The sequence below is a fragment of the Filicampus tigris genome, chromosome 11 (genome assembly GCF_054856515.1).
Source record: "Filicampus tigris isolate MCC_2025a chromosome 11, RoL_Ftig_1.0, whole genome shotgun sequence".
Taxonomy (NCBI): Eukaryota; Metazoa; Chordata; class Actinopteri; order Syngnathiformes; family Syngnathidae; genus Filicampus; species Filicampus tigris.
In genome coordinates this window covers 15416179-15434821 of record NC_141227.1, presented here as the reverse complement: position 1 = coordinate 15434821, position 18643 = coordinate 15416179, and the positions used below count along the sequence as shown (strand labels likewise).

Below are 18643 nucleotides of genomic sequence, written 5' to 3'. Positions count from 1 at the left end.
GCGTGTCTCGATCAGCTGACCCGCGTGTGCGGAAATGTCCCACGCAGGCTGGCTGGCGCTGGGCGACTTTCGGGCTGACCGATTTACAGAGTGCATCACGCCGCACACTGAGCCGCCTGTGTGCTGTTATTGTCATACGACGCTCCACGGAGTCATTGAGCGCACAAAGAGGCTGTTGTCTCGCCTTCTTGCCCATTCAACTCAAAGTAGTGCACTGTTAACTCATGTACTGCACAGACTTGTCGTGTATTGAAGTTGGTTGCGTCGTGACGTGATGACGTAGGAGTCGGAGAGGGAAGGAAATGGAATCGTGTTGAGTGGCGGCTGTTAGAAAACCTGTTGTTTAAGACAACGCTTTATGTCCTGATTCAATTCAGAGTGCCCACATATGTTATTCTGATTCTTATTCCGCCATTTTTTTTGTCCGGATTCAATTCCTGCATAATACTGTACATCCGATTTACACGGTTCCAATTTCAACATTCCAAAAATTCACAACTTCCGTGGCATTATTTTTCTCATTCAACATACATACAGTTTTGTTACAATTTCATATTTTACATTAAAAAATCCCTACTCATTTCCAATGGGACAGAAATGACACTTTCAATTTCAGCATCCCAAACCCTTCAATACAATTGAAGATTACTACACATCTGATGTTAATCTGAGTTGAGATCACTTGGTAGTGTTGCTTAATCACTGGCCAACAGGTTCCTGGTTCAAATCCCTCCTCCAACTGTACATTATCAATATGTCAACAAACAAAATTCCAACTGCTACAGGGTCTTACCATTGTGATTATATATATATTGGTATACATTAATTATAATTTCATATCAAACAAAGGATTTTAGTGATCCATTCCTGTTGGCATTCAGTGATTGAAACACATTGTCTCTGTTATAACAACAGTTACTGAGCAAGGCATTGGGAGTGCAGTGGTAAATGCAGTGCATTCTTGTGTGGTAAACCCCTGTTTGAATCCCACCTTGAGCACTTTCATTTAATAATTGATGTTTGTTTATCATAACATACAACATTATATAACAGTCATGGTTACACTTGTGTTCCAATTTTTGGATTCAGTATTTTCAGCATTCACACGCAATTTCTCCAGAAATTGCACATTGCACAGTATTAAGGTAGGCACACAACAAGACTTAATACAATACATTGCATCTATCTGTTTGCTACTCAAAAGGTGCCTTGCGATTGGCTGGCAACCAATTCAGGGTGTCCCCCGCCTACTGCCCGACAGCTGGGATAGGCTCCCCCGCCTACTGCCCGACATCTGGGATAGGCTCCAGCGCACCTGCGACCCTTGTGGGGATAAGCGGTATAGATAATGGATGGATGGATGGATGCTACTCAAAAGCAACAAGTATCCAGATGCCAGCCAAATAACAGTTCAGATTAGGTAATTGCTGACTAGCTAGCATGAGCTAACCTTTTAAAAGACGTGAGTCAGCTAATTCAGCTTTGTAACACTTTTTTATGTGATGCAATAAATAATAAAGCTCTTCACATTGATTAAAATGAAGTACCAAGTGCAACTGGCCTCTTGATAAATTATATTGTGACAAAATACTAACATGCTAAGCCGACCCACTGTTTTGAGCAACTAGCCACATTTTAGCTAGCCGACTAACGAATCACATTAGCTCGAAGCAAGGTAGCTAGGGGCTAACGTTTTTGAAGACATGAATCACAATTATTTATGTAACAAAAGTTATTTTGACCTGAGTACAAAACAGCAAATAGGCGAGTTTTTCAAGTCATTCAGCAAATGCATAATGTGTAGCTGAAAGCATTAATGGCTGGCTTGAAAATGACCAGAATAGATTGCCAGCAACAAACAGCACGTTTTGATCGCACTGAAAACATACCTGTCATCCTCAAAGGATGAATGAGTACTTTTACTTGATTTTGATTTTATACAGTGGTTACATTTATACCTATGGTTGTATGGAGGGGTGTTAATGTTGTTGAAATCAGTGTGATCTCTATCAAAACGATATACGTTAAATAATTTATTAGATTGCCTTATTTTTACAGTATTTGTTTTTCTTTTGAAATATCAATGAAGTTGCTTTGAATTTCAGTTCTACCCTCATTAGAGTTTTTTTTTGGGGGGGGGGTACAAAATCCTACTCAATTCTCAAATATAAGGTGATAAAATGGTCAAACCAGGTTAGTGTAACACATGATTGACAACAGTGGAGAAAGCTCTCGCCGCCTCCTCATTCCCTACTCCCTCCTCCCTTCCAGTGTTTCCGTTAGTTGTGACGTCATAGGGCACGCCCACTCAGGAACAACTGCTCGCTCCGCAGCGAGAGGGAGAGGAGATGCACACTTACACAGTACACACACCACACGTCAGTATCGAAAGAGTGCTTTTGTCAAATATGAGTAGATTTTACAAAAATATGTTTGTATTAATCCTAGTTCGGGGTTATTTTGCTGTTGTTGTTTTTTATGACACTTTTTTACAGCGGAGTTTAGTAAACGAATGGCACAGGTAATGTCGAGGGACGTCGGCGTGCATGCATGCATTTAAATTAAATAATCTTTGTGCTTTATTTTCCCTCGAGACTCAGGTGCTTGTCCATTTAGAGTTTGCCTCTTACAAACGCTGCATTGCAATTTAAAGTGTGTCGTTTTTTTGCCTTTTGTTAAGTTATTTGCATAAAATGTAAGTAATGTATTATATTAAGGAAATGTGGGTTTTTTTAAGTTTAGATGAATAAATTATGATTTCAAATGCTATTTGAAAAGAAAACCGAGTAGTTTTCAGTGTGTGTGTGCGTGCATGCGTGCACAAGGCCATTCGTCTTTCAGGACAATAAAAGGAGAGTTTTTTGGGGGACTGACACTGACAATTTATGGCTGCCCTTCCTCGCCCTAATAACTCACATATTGTGTCACGGACTGTCAAACCCACGCAGAACACAGCCACGCTGTTATCAATCACACGTTTTTGCATATTGTCTCACACACGCACACTATAGAAAACCCCACCCTCACAAAATACGCTGGGAAGATAGTTGAAGTGTGTGCACTTAACATTTTGTTAAAATGACAACATCATGTTTGCCTGTTTGAACCCTTTTCCTATGTATGAGAGAATTTCCGTTTTAAGTTAGTCAGACTAAATGTAGAGGGAACATTGATGCAACAGTTGAACAAATGTTTATTAGTATTTGTTATGAGCATATGTTTGTTTTATTTTTTTAATTAAATAGCAGTTGCTCGCCAAGTTTTCTTTCTTTTTAATGTGCATGGCAGGCAAGATCAAATTGTCACTGGGCCACTATGACCTGCAGTCCAAAGTTTTCCCCACTCCTAATTTAAGGACTAACAACGGCAGTGGGGGTTCGGGGGGGGGCAAAATACGAAGTAAAATTGTGGAGCAAAATCCCCATATTTTGACTGCATGCTGCTGATTTGGACTGCACTATTTTATTAAAATTATATATAAGAACATATTTGCTGTTGGTTTTGCCTTTTTCAGCTACCAGGACCTCTTCCCTGTCAAATCGTGCGTGAAACACACACAAGGCAAAAGTGAAAATAAATAGATATTGTGTATTGATAAATTAATTTAAAGGAAATTTCCAAACAGAAAAATAATGGCACAAAAATTAAAATCACACTTAGGAAAATTGGTGTTTGTTTTACTGTACAAATTAAAGTTAGAGGAACATTTGCTGGTGTGTAACAACTGTTTTATAGTTAGTTAGTTAGTTAGAGAGAACATGATGCTGGTAACTAGCAGTTTTGGATTATAATTGAAATAGTTATATTGGTTGTTAAACTAGAATTTTCTTTAAAATTACATTATTTTTTTTAATGTAAAATATAGTTTCATTAAAACATTTCGGCTTTAATGGGGATTAATTAAAACGTTACATTTTAAAATGATTTGACTAATAAAAATAATGAAAAGGTAACTTATCAAAAGTCAATGTGTACTTTTTCCCTTTAAAAAAGAACGATTTAATTTTTTTTTTTCCACTGTGTGAGCGTTCAGGCCAGGTTTTCTCGTGGCTGTGCCTCTCCAAAAGTTGACCTGTCAAGGCGATTACCGCAGAAGGAGATTAATGGCAGAGGCGGGTTGCAATAATCATCGTTTTGTTTGATGTGACAAGCCTGATAGGCGTTGATTTACTTACAAACTGATAGGCTTTTAATTGAGCGACGATGGAGATGAAAGCATTGAAAGGAATCCCCCCCGGCACCCCCTCCCCTTTTACTCCCCTTAAGTCTTAATACTGATTAGCCCTCTCAGCAGTGAATAGTTGGGAGCCATTTTCTACTTTTTCTTTTCTTCGCACCACCTGACAGTCCATCGCTCATCCTCTTTTTACACACACAAAAAGAAGCCCGGCCATTTTTGGCTTTGTGTGCAAATAAAGCCGAGCCGGCATCAGAGTGTAAAATGTCTGCCTTTGTTATCTCTTTGTTGGACTTGGCAGGTGACAGCCATCTGCAAACACGCATATCCAATAACTACGTCAAATATGCATGGCTATGAATTATTTTTCTTACATTTGAATTATGCTGCAGCTCCTCACAGTGTGTCAAAATAACCCCCCCGCCCCCCAAAAAAAAGTTGCTTAACTATTTTTGCCCCAGCATGTATTCAGTGACATAACTCAAATGGAGCATTGATTGACAGTCCCCTTGACAAATAACTGATTGATTGCATTGACTGGAGGGACGGGGGTGTAGATAGGAATAGAAATACGGGGCGGGTTGTATATTATAGTGAAAACATTTGACATTTGCGTCCCCTCCATCACTTACTTTTTGGTCTATTCCTGTCAACGCTCGTCTGTTTAAGCAGAGAGGGCCGGTTGGTTTGATGGTTGCCAGGTGCCAAAGGAGAGTGGGAGGTGAAGACTAAAAACGTCCATTTTGGGGCTTTTCCTGCACTTATAAAGTCAATATTACACAATAATTGTACAGTGAATGTTAAATATATGTTTACAACTCATATATATTCTGTATTTAATCAATCAAACCTCTTGGATTTTTTTTTTTTTTTTTGCCTTCAGATTGCAAATTATATTTTGTGGTCACTTTTGGGGAGTAAAGTTCTTATCATTTTGTTCAAAATGAACAGTGAGACGGTGCATGAGTGAATTTTGTGCGTTTACATATTATTCACATACAGCATTTTGTTATTGTACTTTATGTCAAATCAAACCTTTGATGTATTGCTTTTCAAATACTAAAGTAGTAATCGGTACGTTAGTAGTTTTGCGAAACACTTCTGGTACATTTTTTTTCGAATTTAAATCATCTATAACCCACCTATTTTTTTGCAGTAATACTCCATGACTTTTACTCATCATTTAAGTGTTTTAGGCTCATAGTTTTGGGTCCATTTGTGGTTTAATCTATGAATTCAGGCTATTAGAATTAGGATATCCATTATTGAGGAATTTTTGCTGTTGGGGCTTGGTCGCAAACTTCCTCGAATAGGGTGCGTTAATTGGTTTCCAATGAAGTGACAATTATGACATGCATTAATCATACTAGGCAGCACTCAACAGTCATTACAAAACACACATAAACACATTTATTACACACGTAATAAACACCTAATAGGAAAGTATTACAACGTTTCCCTGCTGTCTAGTGTTTCATAGTATATTGCCCTGCTATATTGGTATTATAACTGTTTTACACTTTACTTTGACTTACTGTAATGTCCTTGCATGTGGGTAAGGAGAGACACAGTCATTGATGCACTTTTCACCACTTTTTTAAACAGTTTGTGTATCATGAGTTTATTCTTCATTTCAATTTACTATCTGCTCCCTCTGGTGTATGCACCTTGGCCACCCAGGGTGGCAGTATGATACAAACATAATAAATACTTAAAAATGGTCACAACTAAGCAGTCATCTTCAGAATATATGCCTGTGTCTATTCTTCAATTGTTTGTCTGCATGTGTTGTGTCACTGTTCGTTCAAATATCCATTGCTTTAAAGCTTTGTAATTAACATGGCATGGATGCTAGTTTTTTTTGGCTTGTCTGTGGAAATGTGCCGTGTCGGTTTGCAATAAGATGGCAGACTTTCATGAGACAAAGTTAATGTGGATTGGTTAAATAGCAAAAATCAAAGACAGTTTCTTGTTGTGTTAGTTTTACAGTAAATTTCAACTGGGAGGGGATATTAACAGCTTGAAGCCTCTTTTTCAAAGAATTGTTCACGAGCTGCCATAGTGCAGCTCATAATATAGAACAGAACAACTTGAGCACTCAGGTTAGAGACGAGAGGAATCAATACCAGTCCAAGTTCCATATTTGTGTTTTCAGTGGGTTGCAAATCATCAACAATCTTCTACCCAACAAACGATTGGTTTGTTGTGGGGGGAAAAAAAACAAAAACTGAACGTTTGAGGGGAAAAACGAGTGAGCGTCACTAGCAAGCAAACATTTAAAGTGTGCTACGGGGCTCCTCCCCTTTCGTGGGGCTGTCAAGGAGGATGACGTCACATCCCCTTGACCCTCCAATCACCTCGGGCTGCCATTTGATTGGAAGGCGGCAAAGGCTTTCATCTCGGACCTAATTCAGCTGCTCCCCCCCCCCCTCTCCTTCCCCGAGTGAAAACGTCTCCCAGTCTCTAGTGCGAGACTACACGCAGGAAGGACGCGGACACGGACGCACAAGGCGGAAACCTCTTCTTTTCTCACTCGCTGCTTCTACTTCTTCCGCATCACCCAAAACAGGATTATTATTCCCACTCGCCTTGTTTTGATCGGTTTTAGCCTTTTTTGGTGGTTTTTCTTAATGCATTTGAGCGAAGCATCGCCGTCCACTTGGCTGACCATTGGGACATGAGCACGTCGCCCTCGGCGTCTGTCCTGACGAATCTCGGTGAGTTGAGCGCAGCCTGGGAGCGAGCTAGTCGTCGGGGAAGCAGCGGTAGCGACGAGTCGGCCTCTTCTCTCTTCCTCCACAAGCAGCAGCAGCAGCCGAGGCAGAAGCAGCAGCACTCGGCGCCGCCGTCAGACCCGCTACGGCAAGCCAAGCGACTCCCGGTGAAGGTTTTGAAAATGCTCACCGCACGCTCGGGACACATTTTGCACCCGGAGTATCTGCAGCCTTTGCCCTCCACTCCCGTAAGCCCCATCGAGGTAAGATAAATATGTAGTATATGTCTTTAAAAAAAAAAAAAAGGGGGAAAAAAGGAAAAGAAAAAAGTGGAAATTGTGTTGGGGAAAAAAAAGAAATAACTTGCTCGCCTAAAATCTCAAAGTAGTAATAAAATGAATGTTTCGTCTCCAGCTCGATGCCAAGAAGAGTCCCCTCGCTCTCCTGGCGCAGACGTGCTCCCAGATCGGTAAGCCGGACCCGCCGCCCTCCTCCAAGCTCTCCTCCGTCGCCTCCAATGGATCTAGCGACAAGGATTCTAAATGCGGCCCTCTGAAGATGAGCGACATCGGCGCGGACGACAAGTCTAGCTTCAAGCCCTACTCCAAGCCGTCCGACAAGAAGGACTCGTCGGGCGGCGGCGGCGGCGGAGGCGGCGGCGGCGCGGACAAGTCTGGTTTCCGAGTGCCGAGCGCCACCTGTCAGCCGTTCACGCCGCGCACAGGCAGCCCCAACTCAAGCTCCTCCGCCTCCCCCATGCCAGGGGAGGGCAAGTGCGGGGAGCGGGACGACAAGAAGGAGTCGGACTGCGGGAAAAGCGGCGCGGACGGCGGCTCGGCCACGTCCAGTCACAGCCGGATAAGCGTGAGTTGCGGTGGGATTAACGTGGAGGTCAACCAGCACCAGGAGACCACGCACGGCCCCAAGACCTCCACTTCCTCCTCGGCGTCGGAGTCCTCCCCAGTCACGTCCGTGTCCTCGGCGTCGGTTCTAGGCTCGGGGCTGGTGGCTCCCGTGTCCCCTTACAAGCCGGGCCAGACCGTGTTCCCGCTACCCCCGGCGGGCATGACGTACCCGGGCGGCTTGGCCGGGGCCTACGCGGGCTACCCTCAGCACTTCATGCCGCACGGGGGCAGCCTGGTGAACGCGCAGCTGGCCAGCTCGCTGGGTTGCAGCAAGGCCGGCTCCAGCCCTCTGGCCGGAGCCTCCCCGCCCTCCATCATGTCGGCCAGCTTGTGCAGAGACCCTTACTGCCTCAGCTACCACTGTGCCAGCCACTTGGCAGGCGCGGCCGGGGCGTCGTGTACGCACGACTCGGCGGCGGCCGCTGCGGCCGCGGCCAATGCGCTAAAGTCCAGCTACCCGCTCATGTACCCCACGCACCCCATCCACGGAGTGCACTCGTCGGCCCCCTCGTTCAGCGGACACCCCTTGTACCCGTACGGTTTTATGCTCCCCAACGACCCCCTGCCTCACGTGTGCAACTGGGTGTCGGCCAACGGACCGTGCGACAAGCGTTTCTCCACCTCAGAGGAGCTCCTGAACCACCTGAGGACACACACCGCTTTCACCGGGGCCGAGAAGCTCATCTCCGGCTACCCGGGCTCCTCCTCACTGGCCAGCGCGGCTGCTGCGGCCATGGCCTGTCACATGCACATGCCGCCGTCGGGGCCCCCCGGCAGCCCCGGGACTTTGGCTCTGAGAAGCCCGCACCACGCACTGGGACTCAGCAGCCGCTACCACCCGTACTCCAAAAGCCCGCTGCCCACCCCCGGAGCCCCCGTCCCGGTCCCCGCGGCCACCGGCCCGTACTACTCCCCTTACGCACTGTATGGCCAGAGACTCACTACAGCATCAGCGCTTGGATATCAGTGAGGAGTGGAGACACAAAAAAAAAAAGACTCTGCAAAGTTTATAATACAAAGAATGCAAATATAAAGACTTTTATATGGACATATGGGCGGGATCCGTGGACTTCAAACTGTATTTATTTATATGTCTGCTTAAAAAAAAACAAGCAGGCTGGAAAATGGAACATATTTGAGCAAGTCAAAAAGTGCATTATGTGGAAACATGAGTCTCGAGCTAAAGTGGATGAGCGGAGCACACACAGTTAGAGAGCTAATTCAAAGTAGGCTTCCTCATTTCGATGTTCATTTCAAAATTGTTATGATTGTATTTGTTCTTATTTAAAAGGAAAAAAAAACAAAATGTCTCACCGAGAAAAGAAAAATAATTTACATGCATGTTTTTTTTTGTTTTGTTTCTTAAAATGCAGAAATTGTCCACATTTGAAATTGCCGTTATTTTTCAGGTGTTTACCATGGGAAGAGAATTGGTATTTTTTTGTATGTATTCTGGGGAGAAAATAAGAAACAATTCTGTTCCATATCTCCTTGTGCCTCATTGATTTGATTCACCACCGACCAGAAATGAGTTTTATTCTCCTAACATGAATTCCGCTGACATTTCCGTTGGATAAAAAAACAAACAAAAAAAAAACAGTAGTTTTCCGGCAATTACATTTCATTTGTAAAGCTATAAAATATTTAATTTAATAAAAAGCAGTATACGTTCTATTTGAAATATAAAAATAGTTGTTGCAAGAGTGTGTGTGTGTGTGTGTGTGCGCGCGTCTAGGCGTGACGCTCAATGTAAGCTTATATAATAGATGCATTTTGTGATAAAAAAAAATGGAGGGGATAATTAATAGTTTATGAGTCGTTGTCAAAAAGTTGGACAATATATTAACACTGTAATTCGTAATATTTTTAAGAGTGTGTAAAAGTATGTCTATAAACTTGAAGGAGTTAAATATGAAGTCAATAAAAGTGGAGGAATTGAATATACCTGAAAAAAACGAAGGAACTACACGGTCCATCAGGTTATCTCTATACAAACAATATTTTTTAATATATATTTTTTGCGATGTGTTTATCCAAATATCGTGCATAGCGAAACCGTGGAGTTTTAACGCAGACATGGCCATTTAAAAGCATGCTATGATATATGATATATATTTCAATACACTAAAATTGGCTTTTTGCACAGGACATTGCATTGGAGGTCATCTTAAAGCACTGTTTTGACAAACAGCCTGTCAAAGCGCACTAACGCGAAGCAAGGCGTGTAAGTTACGTGAGTGTTTTTAAACTTACATTTATGACACAAGTATCTGCCTTAATTTTGGAAATTTTTCGCACAGTGCCTCCTGTAAATGTACACAACGTGATGTCATGACGACGAAAGCAAACCATTTACATGTTTTTAGCCACATGACGGTGCCTGTGCTCGGAGGTCCCCGGTGGAAGGCCATTCATCATGCGCCCCTCCTCCCGCCGCTGTCACCTGAGGGGGGCTGAGAAGGGGGAAAGGGGGCGGGGGGTGGGGGGGATCCAAGGCAGGCACATGTGCGCATGAATTAGCGAGACTCCCACCTTGACTTGCCTGCATGGCCTCCTACCCGCACAGTATTTGTACACATACGCAAACACACACACACACACGCACACGCACACACACACACACAGCATCATGGGGATGTAAGACGCGGATTAAAGTGGATATTCACTTTTGTCGAGCAGGGCCTTAAAACGGCTTAGAAGAGATGAGGACTTACACTGAAGGAAAAAAAAAGTGTCATTTTGAGTGAGGGTTACATGCAAGCTTAACGTACTACTATATCCTCACTGGACACCTTATTAGGTACAGCTGCACTACCTAAAGAGACTCAAAAGGCTCTGTTAAAATATATTAATGCAGTAGTAGTTTATCATGGTGGCGAAGCACAAAGGCAAAATAAAGTAACCAGAATATTTTTTTTAAAAAGTGTAATATTAGGACTACAGTCCTGTTAACCCCGTTAACAACACACAAAGTTTAGGATATTTTGATGGTGACTATTTTGAAAAAAGGCACACCAACTGTTTATTGTTATTAATAAAAATCAAATTCTTCATTTTTTAAAAAAAACTTTGATTATAACATACTCAAACACTTACACAAGAAGTCAGCATGGGTTAAAGACATCAACTTGTCTCAGTTATCCTCAGTTCAGATAGCATAAAAATATGAATTCCGCTTTTTATTGGCAACATTTAAAAACCAAACTGGAACACTGTCATGCGCACACTGTCTACACTGCACACTCGACATAATTCCAGCCCGAATTACATAAGGATTGATTTTTCTTGAGCTTTTTTGCAACTCTGATATGGTTGACGATGTCTGCGTAACTAGCTCAACCCTAGTTTAAAGAGAATCAAAGTATAATTCCTGGTGTTTTGCCGTTTCTTTAGCTTTTTTGACACTTTTTTTTTTTACATCAAGCTCAATGTCACGATACAAAAGTGACGTCTGCGTACTTCACTCAAGTCATATAGAAATGAAGTTTCAATTACGCAAGTATTGCTTTTTCTTTAGCTTTTTGCGACACTGACATTTAAAACATGGGATGCAGTCAAACGAGACCTCAGCACGAAGGTTAAAGACATCTTCGTATACCTCACTCGACTTCAGTTCACCAAACATCTAACCATTTGTACATTTTTCTTTGATTTGATGTTTTTTTTTTTTGCCAATGATTTTCTATAATTGATGAAAAGCATGAGAAATTGCTTTCCAATAAACTATATTAAAAAATAATGAACATGTTTCAGCTGCAAAAATATACCTGCTGAAAGCATCCGGTGGCTGGAAGATATCCCATGGGGCTTTTCCACACCGCAACAACGAGGCGCTCTAAAGCGGCCTTGCCAGTGCAAAGCCTCCATTCACAAGCTGGCTGCCAAATCGGACTCTTCGTACATGCGTGCACTCATGGTTGACAATGAGGAACTAAAAAAAAAAAAACACCACCGGACTATCCAAAGGGAAGATGTATTTTCGGGATTTAGGCATAGCTCGCTAGCTAGCTAGCTAACTGCAAATCGCATTTGCGCCTTATACCCACTGATGCGAACGAAGGTGCTCAAGTTCTTACATAGTTGGGAATACTCATGGGCCTCATTTTAGCCACACCCCAAAAAAATATGAAGGACTAAAGTGGCAAAAACAATTTAACACCGTATTTCCACAAGTGACGACTATATAATCTCAATCTTCACGTTTTCAGCAATTAACATCAAACATGAATAATGTATTTTGAAACAAATCTCTGAATTCACTTTACAGGGTTTGAACTTAGTCCAGCAAAACAATTGAGTGGATGAAGTTGAACATGAATGGAAGCTGTTTCCAAGAAACTCAAAATAAAGTCATCTGCAGGAAAGCTGCAAAGACATCTGGCAAGAGGGGAGTGGGTGGGATGCATGGGTCATGACATGAGTCACACGCTCTCACACACACACACACACACACACACACACACGCTCGCGCACAACCCGGCACACACACGCCCACGCTCACGCGCACACATACACACACACCTAACCCCATATTCAACTCTAGCACCACTAAATCTGTCATTAGATGGTGCGTGACATCTTTTTGTCTGCTCTAACAATTTTGAGGAATGTCAGTAAGGCGTGACATGCAAAAGGCGAAGCAAACACACCAGCGCAGGAGCAATTATTATCTTTTATGACATTGTTTTAACAGACAATAAAAGGTCAAAGCTATGGAGGAACCGGACTCTTTATGATCACTTGACATTTTCCCAGCTGCAATTATGTCTTACAATTACATCTTTCCTCTTTTTAATAACATTTGCACCTCTCAGGAGGTGATCTCGGTGTGACGCCACTATTCTTTTGCACGCGCAGCTGCAGTAAATGTGTCGCTCAGGTAAGATGAGTCATGATCTGCTCAGGTGATTTATGAGAACGCGGGGCTTTGTTGTTGATTGGAGTAATGGAGTCATAAAGTGCAACTTGTAATAAACAGAAGACTCTGCTGGTAAATGCTCCCACATCTTCTGAGGATTTTCCCCCTAAAGCTGCCTGTTATTATTAAGCGATAATTAAAAAAAAAAAAAAAAAACCTTCAATCTGTACATTTGCGCAATCTGGACAACTTCAGAGTTTAAACCACGTCATACTCGATATCACGACAGTTTATTAAACCGCAGTTCAAAAGATCAAAGGACAAACTATTTTGCTTTTTCTTTGGCATTTTTGCGACACTTTTTCAAAACATGTCAGCATTATCGCTGAACACGTCAGCATAACACATCTGCATTCACAAGATTAATTCCTGCGGTTTCAAACTAGAGCTTCAAGTCAGGGCCAGGGCCTCAAATAAGGCTTGTAAAACAGTCTCAAGTTTTCATTTAGAGTTTGGGTGCCAAAATAGGGACAGACATTGAAGACCAAACCAGTAGTAGGATGGCAAACTAGCTTTCCAAGACATGGTAGATTTTTGGCAGCATTAGAGTTTCAAATTGGGGTTTCAATTCAGAGTTTTAAAACATGGCCACAGTTTCAAGCTATGTTAGGGTTTCAAATTGGGATTTCGGGTCAGGGCCTGAACGGCAATAAACCTAAGTGCAGTGTGAAAAGGCCTTAAGATGTTTACCCCACTCGTCCTCAGTCTAAAGAACATAAACTAAGTCAACCACCAGCAGCATCACTAAGTCATATAAAACAAACTTATGACCAAACCTTATACAGTATATTCACCCGGATGAGATCATAATTTTTGCCACATATTCGTGTTATTAGCTATTAGCTAAAATGATCTACAAGATAAATATATGGTAGGCCTATTCGGAATGAAGTCGGCTTTTATGAATGCATGCATACACAATTAAACTAATTATGAATGCAGTTCAAAGGATGCTGCTAATGTTGTGATCTGGTGTCCTGAGATCCTCCTGAAACCAAAAGCAAAATATCCTTGCACTTATTCCTCTGCTTTTTACATAAAGAGTACGAGTGACAGGCAACAAGCTCATCAGCTCACTCACTACTCCAGCACACTCCATTAAGGTGCCAGGACTAAGGGTGCATTTTCATCAAATATCCTTTGTCAGAATGTGGAAAATGGGCAAATTATCTGCACGCTAAAACACCTCAACGCGGAGCGGATCCCCGAAGCCGACAGAAATGACCTCAATTAGGCTGTCGAGGCAAAAGAAAGTGTCCCGCCGGCGCCCCGAGTGAGTGGCGGCGACAGATCAACATTGCCACTTCTCGCCACATCACCTGGATGAGCGCTTCACATTTGTAAATCAATGAGGAGGGGAGGGCTTTTCCTGTCTGCCTAGGCACTGATGTTTGAGAACCAAATTACCCCCATTACACGCCCTCGCTTGAGGACTACATTTGGGGATCAGAAAAGGTGTACAGTGAACCGTCGCTTGTAACAGTCATTTGGGACCAACCCCGGTGCGAATAGCTAAAATTCAACGAGTAATAGCCCATAAGAATGTTTAGAATGGCCTGTACAGTATTACTACTTTAAACCTTAGATACGCTAAACTATACTCCCAAATACTTTAATATCATTTCCATTAAAAAGGCACAGCAAGAGCGAAGACGATGATGTGCATGTCACCACTCCCTTGTCAACAAATGTGGTGGGGGGACCCTTCATGAGAATTATGAATGGGGTCCTAGATTTTGGCGCTACGGCTCTGGTCCTGACACATGAAGGTGGAGAAGTACCGGTACTAGGTCTATCTAATATTGGCCTATATGTGAAAGCATTGGCCAAAAGAGATCTTCAAAGGCATTCTCCCAGTGAAGTGGGCGGCGTGGATGAGTGAAATCGCCGGTGAAGGCGGATATATTAAAAAGTGGCATTGTTAAAAAAAAACAACAAAGACTTCACCTCTTTTCCTGCAGTGCTTTGCAAAGGGTTTGGCTTTTTGTTTGGCAGTAGTCCTCAATGGAGCTCTAATCACTGTTGGGAAATGTTTTTGTTTTTTGTTTGTTTTAGGTGTGGTGTGGACTTATTGCTCCACTTAAAATGTTACTGCTGGGAAAGAATGCTAGCCAAAGGTAATAAATGCAGCATAGTATTTTTTTTTTCATTAACAATGCTACTAATTACTCACTCTCAGCGAGCGGAACCTTGTCTGTGTGCCACACCCTGAGAAAACATTTTTATATTCTGGCACTCATCCTGCTGAACGTCCAAGTTTGTTTCATTCCAGAACAATTCTAACCATAGGAAACAATTTCAAGTGAATGTATTTGTTCCAGATTCAAACCATCACCGTCATAATACATTTATCAACAACACAGACCGTGCATTATTCAATTTTGTCCAAGTAGACAAAATCTTCTTCTTCTTTTCCTTTCAGCTTTTCCCTTCAGGGGTCGCCACAACGAATCAATTGCCTCCATCTAGACAAAATAACCATTGTATAATAAAATTATAAATAAAATCACATATACATTGTCCTCCCAGTAAGCCGAGCTGCTCCTCTATGTCACTAATCCTCTCCTCCGTGGCGGCAAATGAGCTACTCTTCTGATAGCTAATGTTATCACTTAAGTAGGAGGAGAAGTAATAGGAGAAGACTGAGAGGCCAGGGACGGAAGTGGGTTTTCGTCCGTCCCTTTATTCGTCCCGACCTGGTATCACATTGACATACATGGTATGAGAAAATCATGCAACCTTATCTGATCATGTATGGGGTTCATCCATCCATCATCATCATCATCATCTTCCAAACCGCTTATCCTGTACAGGGTCGCGGGGAGGTGCTGGAGCCTATCCCAGCTGACAATGAGCGAAAGGCAGACTACGCCCTGAACTGGTCGCCAGCCAGTCGCAGGGGACACGCAGACGGTAGCGAGAACCGATCCCACTGCACACAACTCAGGCGTGTGTACCACTACATCAACTATGACTATTGTATGGGGTCCAATGAAATATAATTGGTTGTTGAAATACAAGTGGTTGTTCCTTCTCACTCTATTCTTTGACAAAGTTTTGTGTATTGTTTGTGAAAAACTGCTGTGTCTTATTTATTCATGTTTCATTATCATGGACTACTATGAAAAATATTTATAAAAACAAATTTAGCGGAGGCCTAAGACTTGTGCACACTACTGTATATCTATGTATTTGTTATTGCACACCTCCCAAAAAATAAGACCTCTGAAGAAATATGAGGGCATTAATAGTTCTATGTACAATGACGGTGTAAAGGAAGCAATGAACCAGTACTACACAGACAAGTAGAAAGTGCCCCTTCCACTGTGACACACTCCAGAGATTCCTGGTCGGAGCCCCATACTAAAAACAGCAATATATAACACTTATGTGATTTATGAGAGCTATATTTATCATGCTGATATAAACTATTCACCTATTACCAGCCCGCACATTACTCCAGCAATTCATTCATGTCAGCAGACCAAACAATTACCTCTGCTCCGACACTGCCGAAGCCTGCGTCCCCCAAAGCGCCCCCCCCCCGCCCCCCATCACCGCTGCCCCGCGACTTCCAATAGAGACCTCTCTGAGGAAATAAAAGGAGAACGGGACATTTCTCAACTCATCCAAATGCGGTAAGTTATGATGCCGTGATGTATCAAACATTGATCTGAGACGTTTGGGCCAGCCGAGCGTATTAAGAAGGGAGCACAGCAGACTAATGGGCCTGACTGCCAGACAAATTGGGCCAGGCGTCCCAGCAACACAGCCCCGGGAAATATGGGGCTCCGTCATCTTTTTTATTGCTGTAATGCATTTCAGTGTTAACTGAGGAATTGAGTCTCAAATTACCTACATTTGGCTTGTTTTCTTTTGCAATGAAGAAGGTAGCTTGACATTATTATAAAATACACATATGCTCAATGCTCTGCATCCGGATGTGCTTGGTTCTGCTCAAGTTGCTGGAGGGAAAAAAAGGCATTTAGTCATCTAGCACTGCTTGCAAACCAGGTGTTTTCAACCTTCTTTCTGTGTCACTGTTCTGTATAAACAGCAACAAATGGAAGGCTTGGTGTCATCACACATGTAATTATCTGAATGAACCCCCGTCGCTGTGTGAAAGCACAAACAATTGTAGCAACATCCCGCCAGGTTCTGTGGGACGTTTACGTAAACGAGGCTATGGATACAAAAATATAAATACAAAGATAGATACCAATAAACTGTAGGTAGAGTGCATGTAACGTACTCTTTAAGCTAATTCGTTTCGGGCTAGCATGTTCCGTGCAATTTAGGAGTGTAATCCAATCGTCAGAAAAGTGTAATAATATTACTTAACTGACCTCATGTTTGTCTATTTAACAGAAACTGGCACCACCCCTGGCTTTTGACTCAATCCCTAATCTCTTAATCGTTTGATAGAGATTTTTTTTAAATATTTTGGACTATTATACTGCATATAAATCAAATGAAAAATATTTTTCGAAAACCACTCAAGTCTATTGTTGTTCATTACTTCTCGCGATGCATTGAGGGCGCTACAGGGATAACTAGACTGTATATACAATATATTCGAACGGCACTGCAACTCTATATGTAAGGCGCCGTACAATGGATGGGTTAGTGACATCAACTCCATTTCAAGTCAATTGCTTTTTGACACATTTAATCAACAGTCAGTTGCGCGCTATCGCAACCCATGAGTCTTTTACGATATTCATCGGCACTGTCTCTTCAGGAAGACAAACTAAATAGCATGTGTTTTGAGTGACAGAAATGGTTTTCTTTTTGTTTGCGACACCCCCCCTCTGCGGAAACACTACCCCTGTTGTTAAAGTCTGCAGCTGTTAATTTTCTCCCGCGTGAAAGATGGCAGCAGGCATTAACGGGGCTTTAAGCATTCTAAAACACGAGGCACCACGCAACCTCGACAACGCGCTCGCAAAGCAGCGCAGTCAAAGAGTCAATCAAAACCAAATAAATAAAAAATAAACAGATGAAATCAAGGGAAAGTTTGAAGCCAGAAGAGCTGTCACGGGGACGATTCCCTCAACAACGAGGCAGGTGGGAGACAAGTGAAGGGATGTTTTCAAACCGTTGGTAAATAAGAGAAATCAGGCATTGAACATGCAGGTAATAACTGATGTTATGACTTGGCATTTGCTCTGACATGCATTTGAGACAGGAACATTAAAAGATATCCACTGTTTGACAGGTATCACAGCTCCCCGAGGCAAGAAGGATTCTCATTTTGATGAGCGTGTCAGTCACGCTGAAGCCTGTCGACGAGCTCGATCTCGACGCTCAGGAATATCTCCAAATTCACAAATGGAATATTTGAACAGCTGCGCAAAGACGACTGATTATGCCCCCAACTGCAAAATGTTTGGAGTGTCGAAGCTTTACTGTGTCGGAAAACAGATTTTATTTTAGTGAGGCCTCACATAAATCGCAATACCGCAAAACGTTCCGTGTCACTGTTGTATTCATCATAACAGCAACTGCTTAGCCTTGTTTTTAGTTTGTACTGGAACACCTTGCGACTCTTTGATGCGACTATCAGGAAAATATTACCATAGCCTCATGAGGTGCGGCTCAAAAGATTGAGTCTGCTCTGGGCAGGAAGTGAGCGGCTTATTTTGACCCAGAATCTCAAGATTTTGACTCAAATGGCTCCATTTTTGTGCCTAGCACAAGTCTAACTGTATGAATGAGTTTTTCTTTCTTTTGGTGTTTTCACAGACGCGCACAGGTTGAAATGAGCGTTAGGCGCCGTTGTGGGAGTGAACACAGCCGACTTTCTTCCTGGCTGATCGAAGCTCCTCCTCACATTCCCTTTAAAATCAGCACAAGAGGGGCTCGCAGTCTACATGGCGGAAGCATAACTGACTCGCTAGACACAGGAGATCGGCGCATGCAAAGTAAG

The 18643-nt window shown here is 42.6% G+C and overlaps 2 protein-coding genes and 1 long non-coding RNA gene across 5 annotated transcripts in view; 1 reads left to right on the top strand and 2 right to left on the bottom strand.

Moving 5' to 3' along the window:
* Window positions 1-273, bottom strand: part of lrmda (leucine rich melanocyte differentiation associated) — a 248002-nt gene extending 247729 nt beyond the window's left edge. The window contains exon 1 of the mRNA XM_086046070.1: window positions 21-273. Coding sequence (XP_085902196.1) covers window positions 21-96 — 76 coding nt within the window. The 5' untranslated portion in view covers window positions 97-273. The remainder of the gene's footprint in view (window positions 1-20) is intronic.
* Window positions 274-6570: 6297 nt separating this feature from the next.
* znf503 (zinc finger protein 503) lies at window positions 6571-9282 on the top strand. 2 transcript variants are annotated; one of them, XM_086046067.1, is made up of 3 exons: window positions 6572-6894; window positions 6984-7154; window positions 7306-9282. In XM_086046067.1, exons 2-3 carry the CDS (start codon window positions 7074-7076, stop codon window positions 8764-8766), a joined length of 1542 nt encoding a protein of 513 aa, XP_085902193.1. In that variant the 5' UTR covers window positions 6572-6894; window positions 6984-7073; the 3' UTR covers window positions 8767-9282. The 2 variants fall into 2 exon arrangements, with proteins under 2 accessions (XP_085902192.1, XP_085902193.1); XM_086046066.1 differs by having other exon boundaries at window positions 6571-7154.
* An 870-nt stretch (window positions 9283-10152) lies between these two features.
* Window positions 10153-18643, bottom strand: part of LOC147139918 (uncharacterized) — a 70226-nt gene continuing 61735 nt past the window's right edge. Inside the window, exon 5 of one of the 2 annotated variants that reach the window (XR_015088807.1) lies at window positions 10153-10249. This is a non-coding gene — a long non-coding RNA (uncharacterized LOC147139918). The remainder of the gene's footprint in view (window positions 10250-18643) is intronic. The other variant, XR_015088805.1, reaches the window with a different exon arrangement.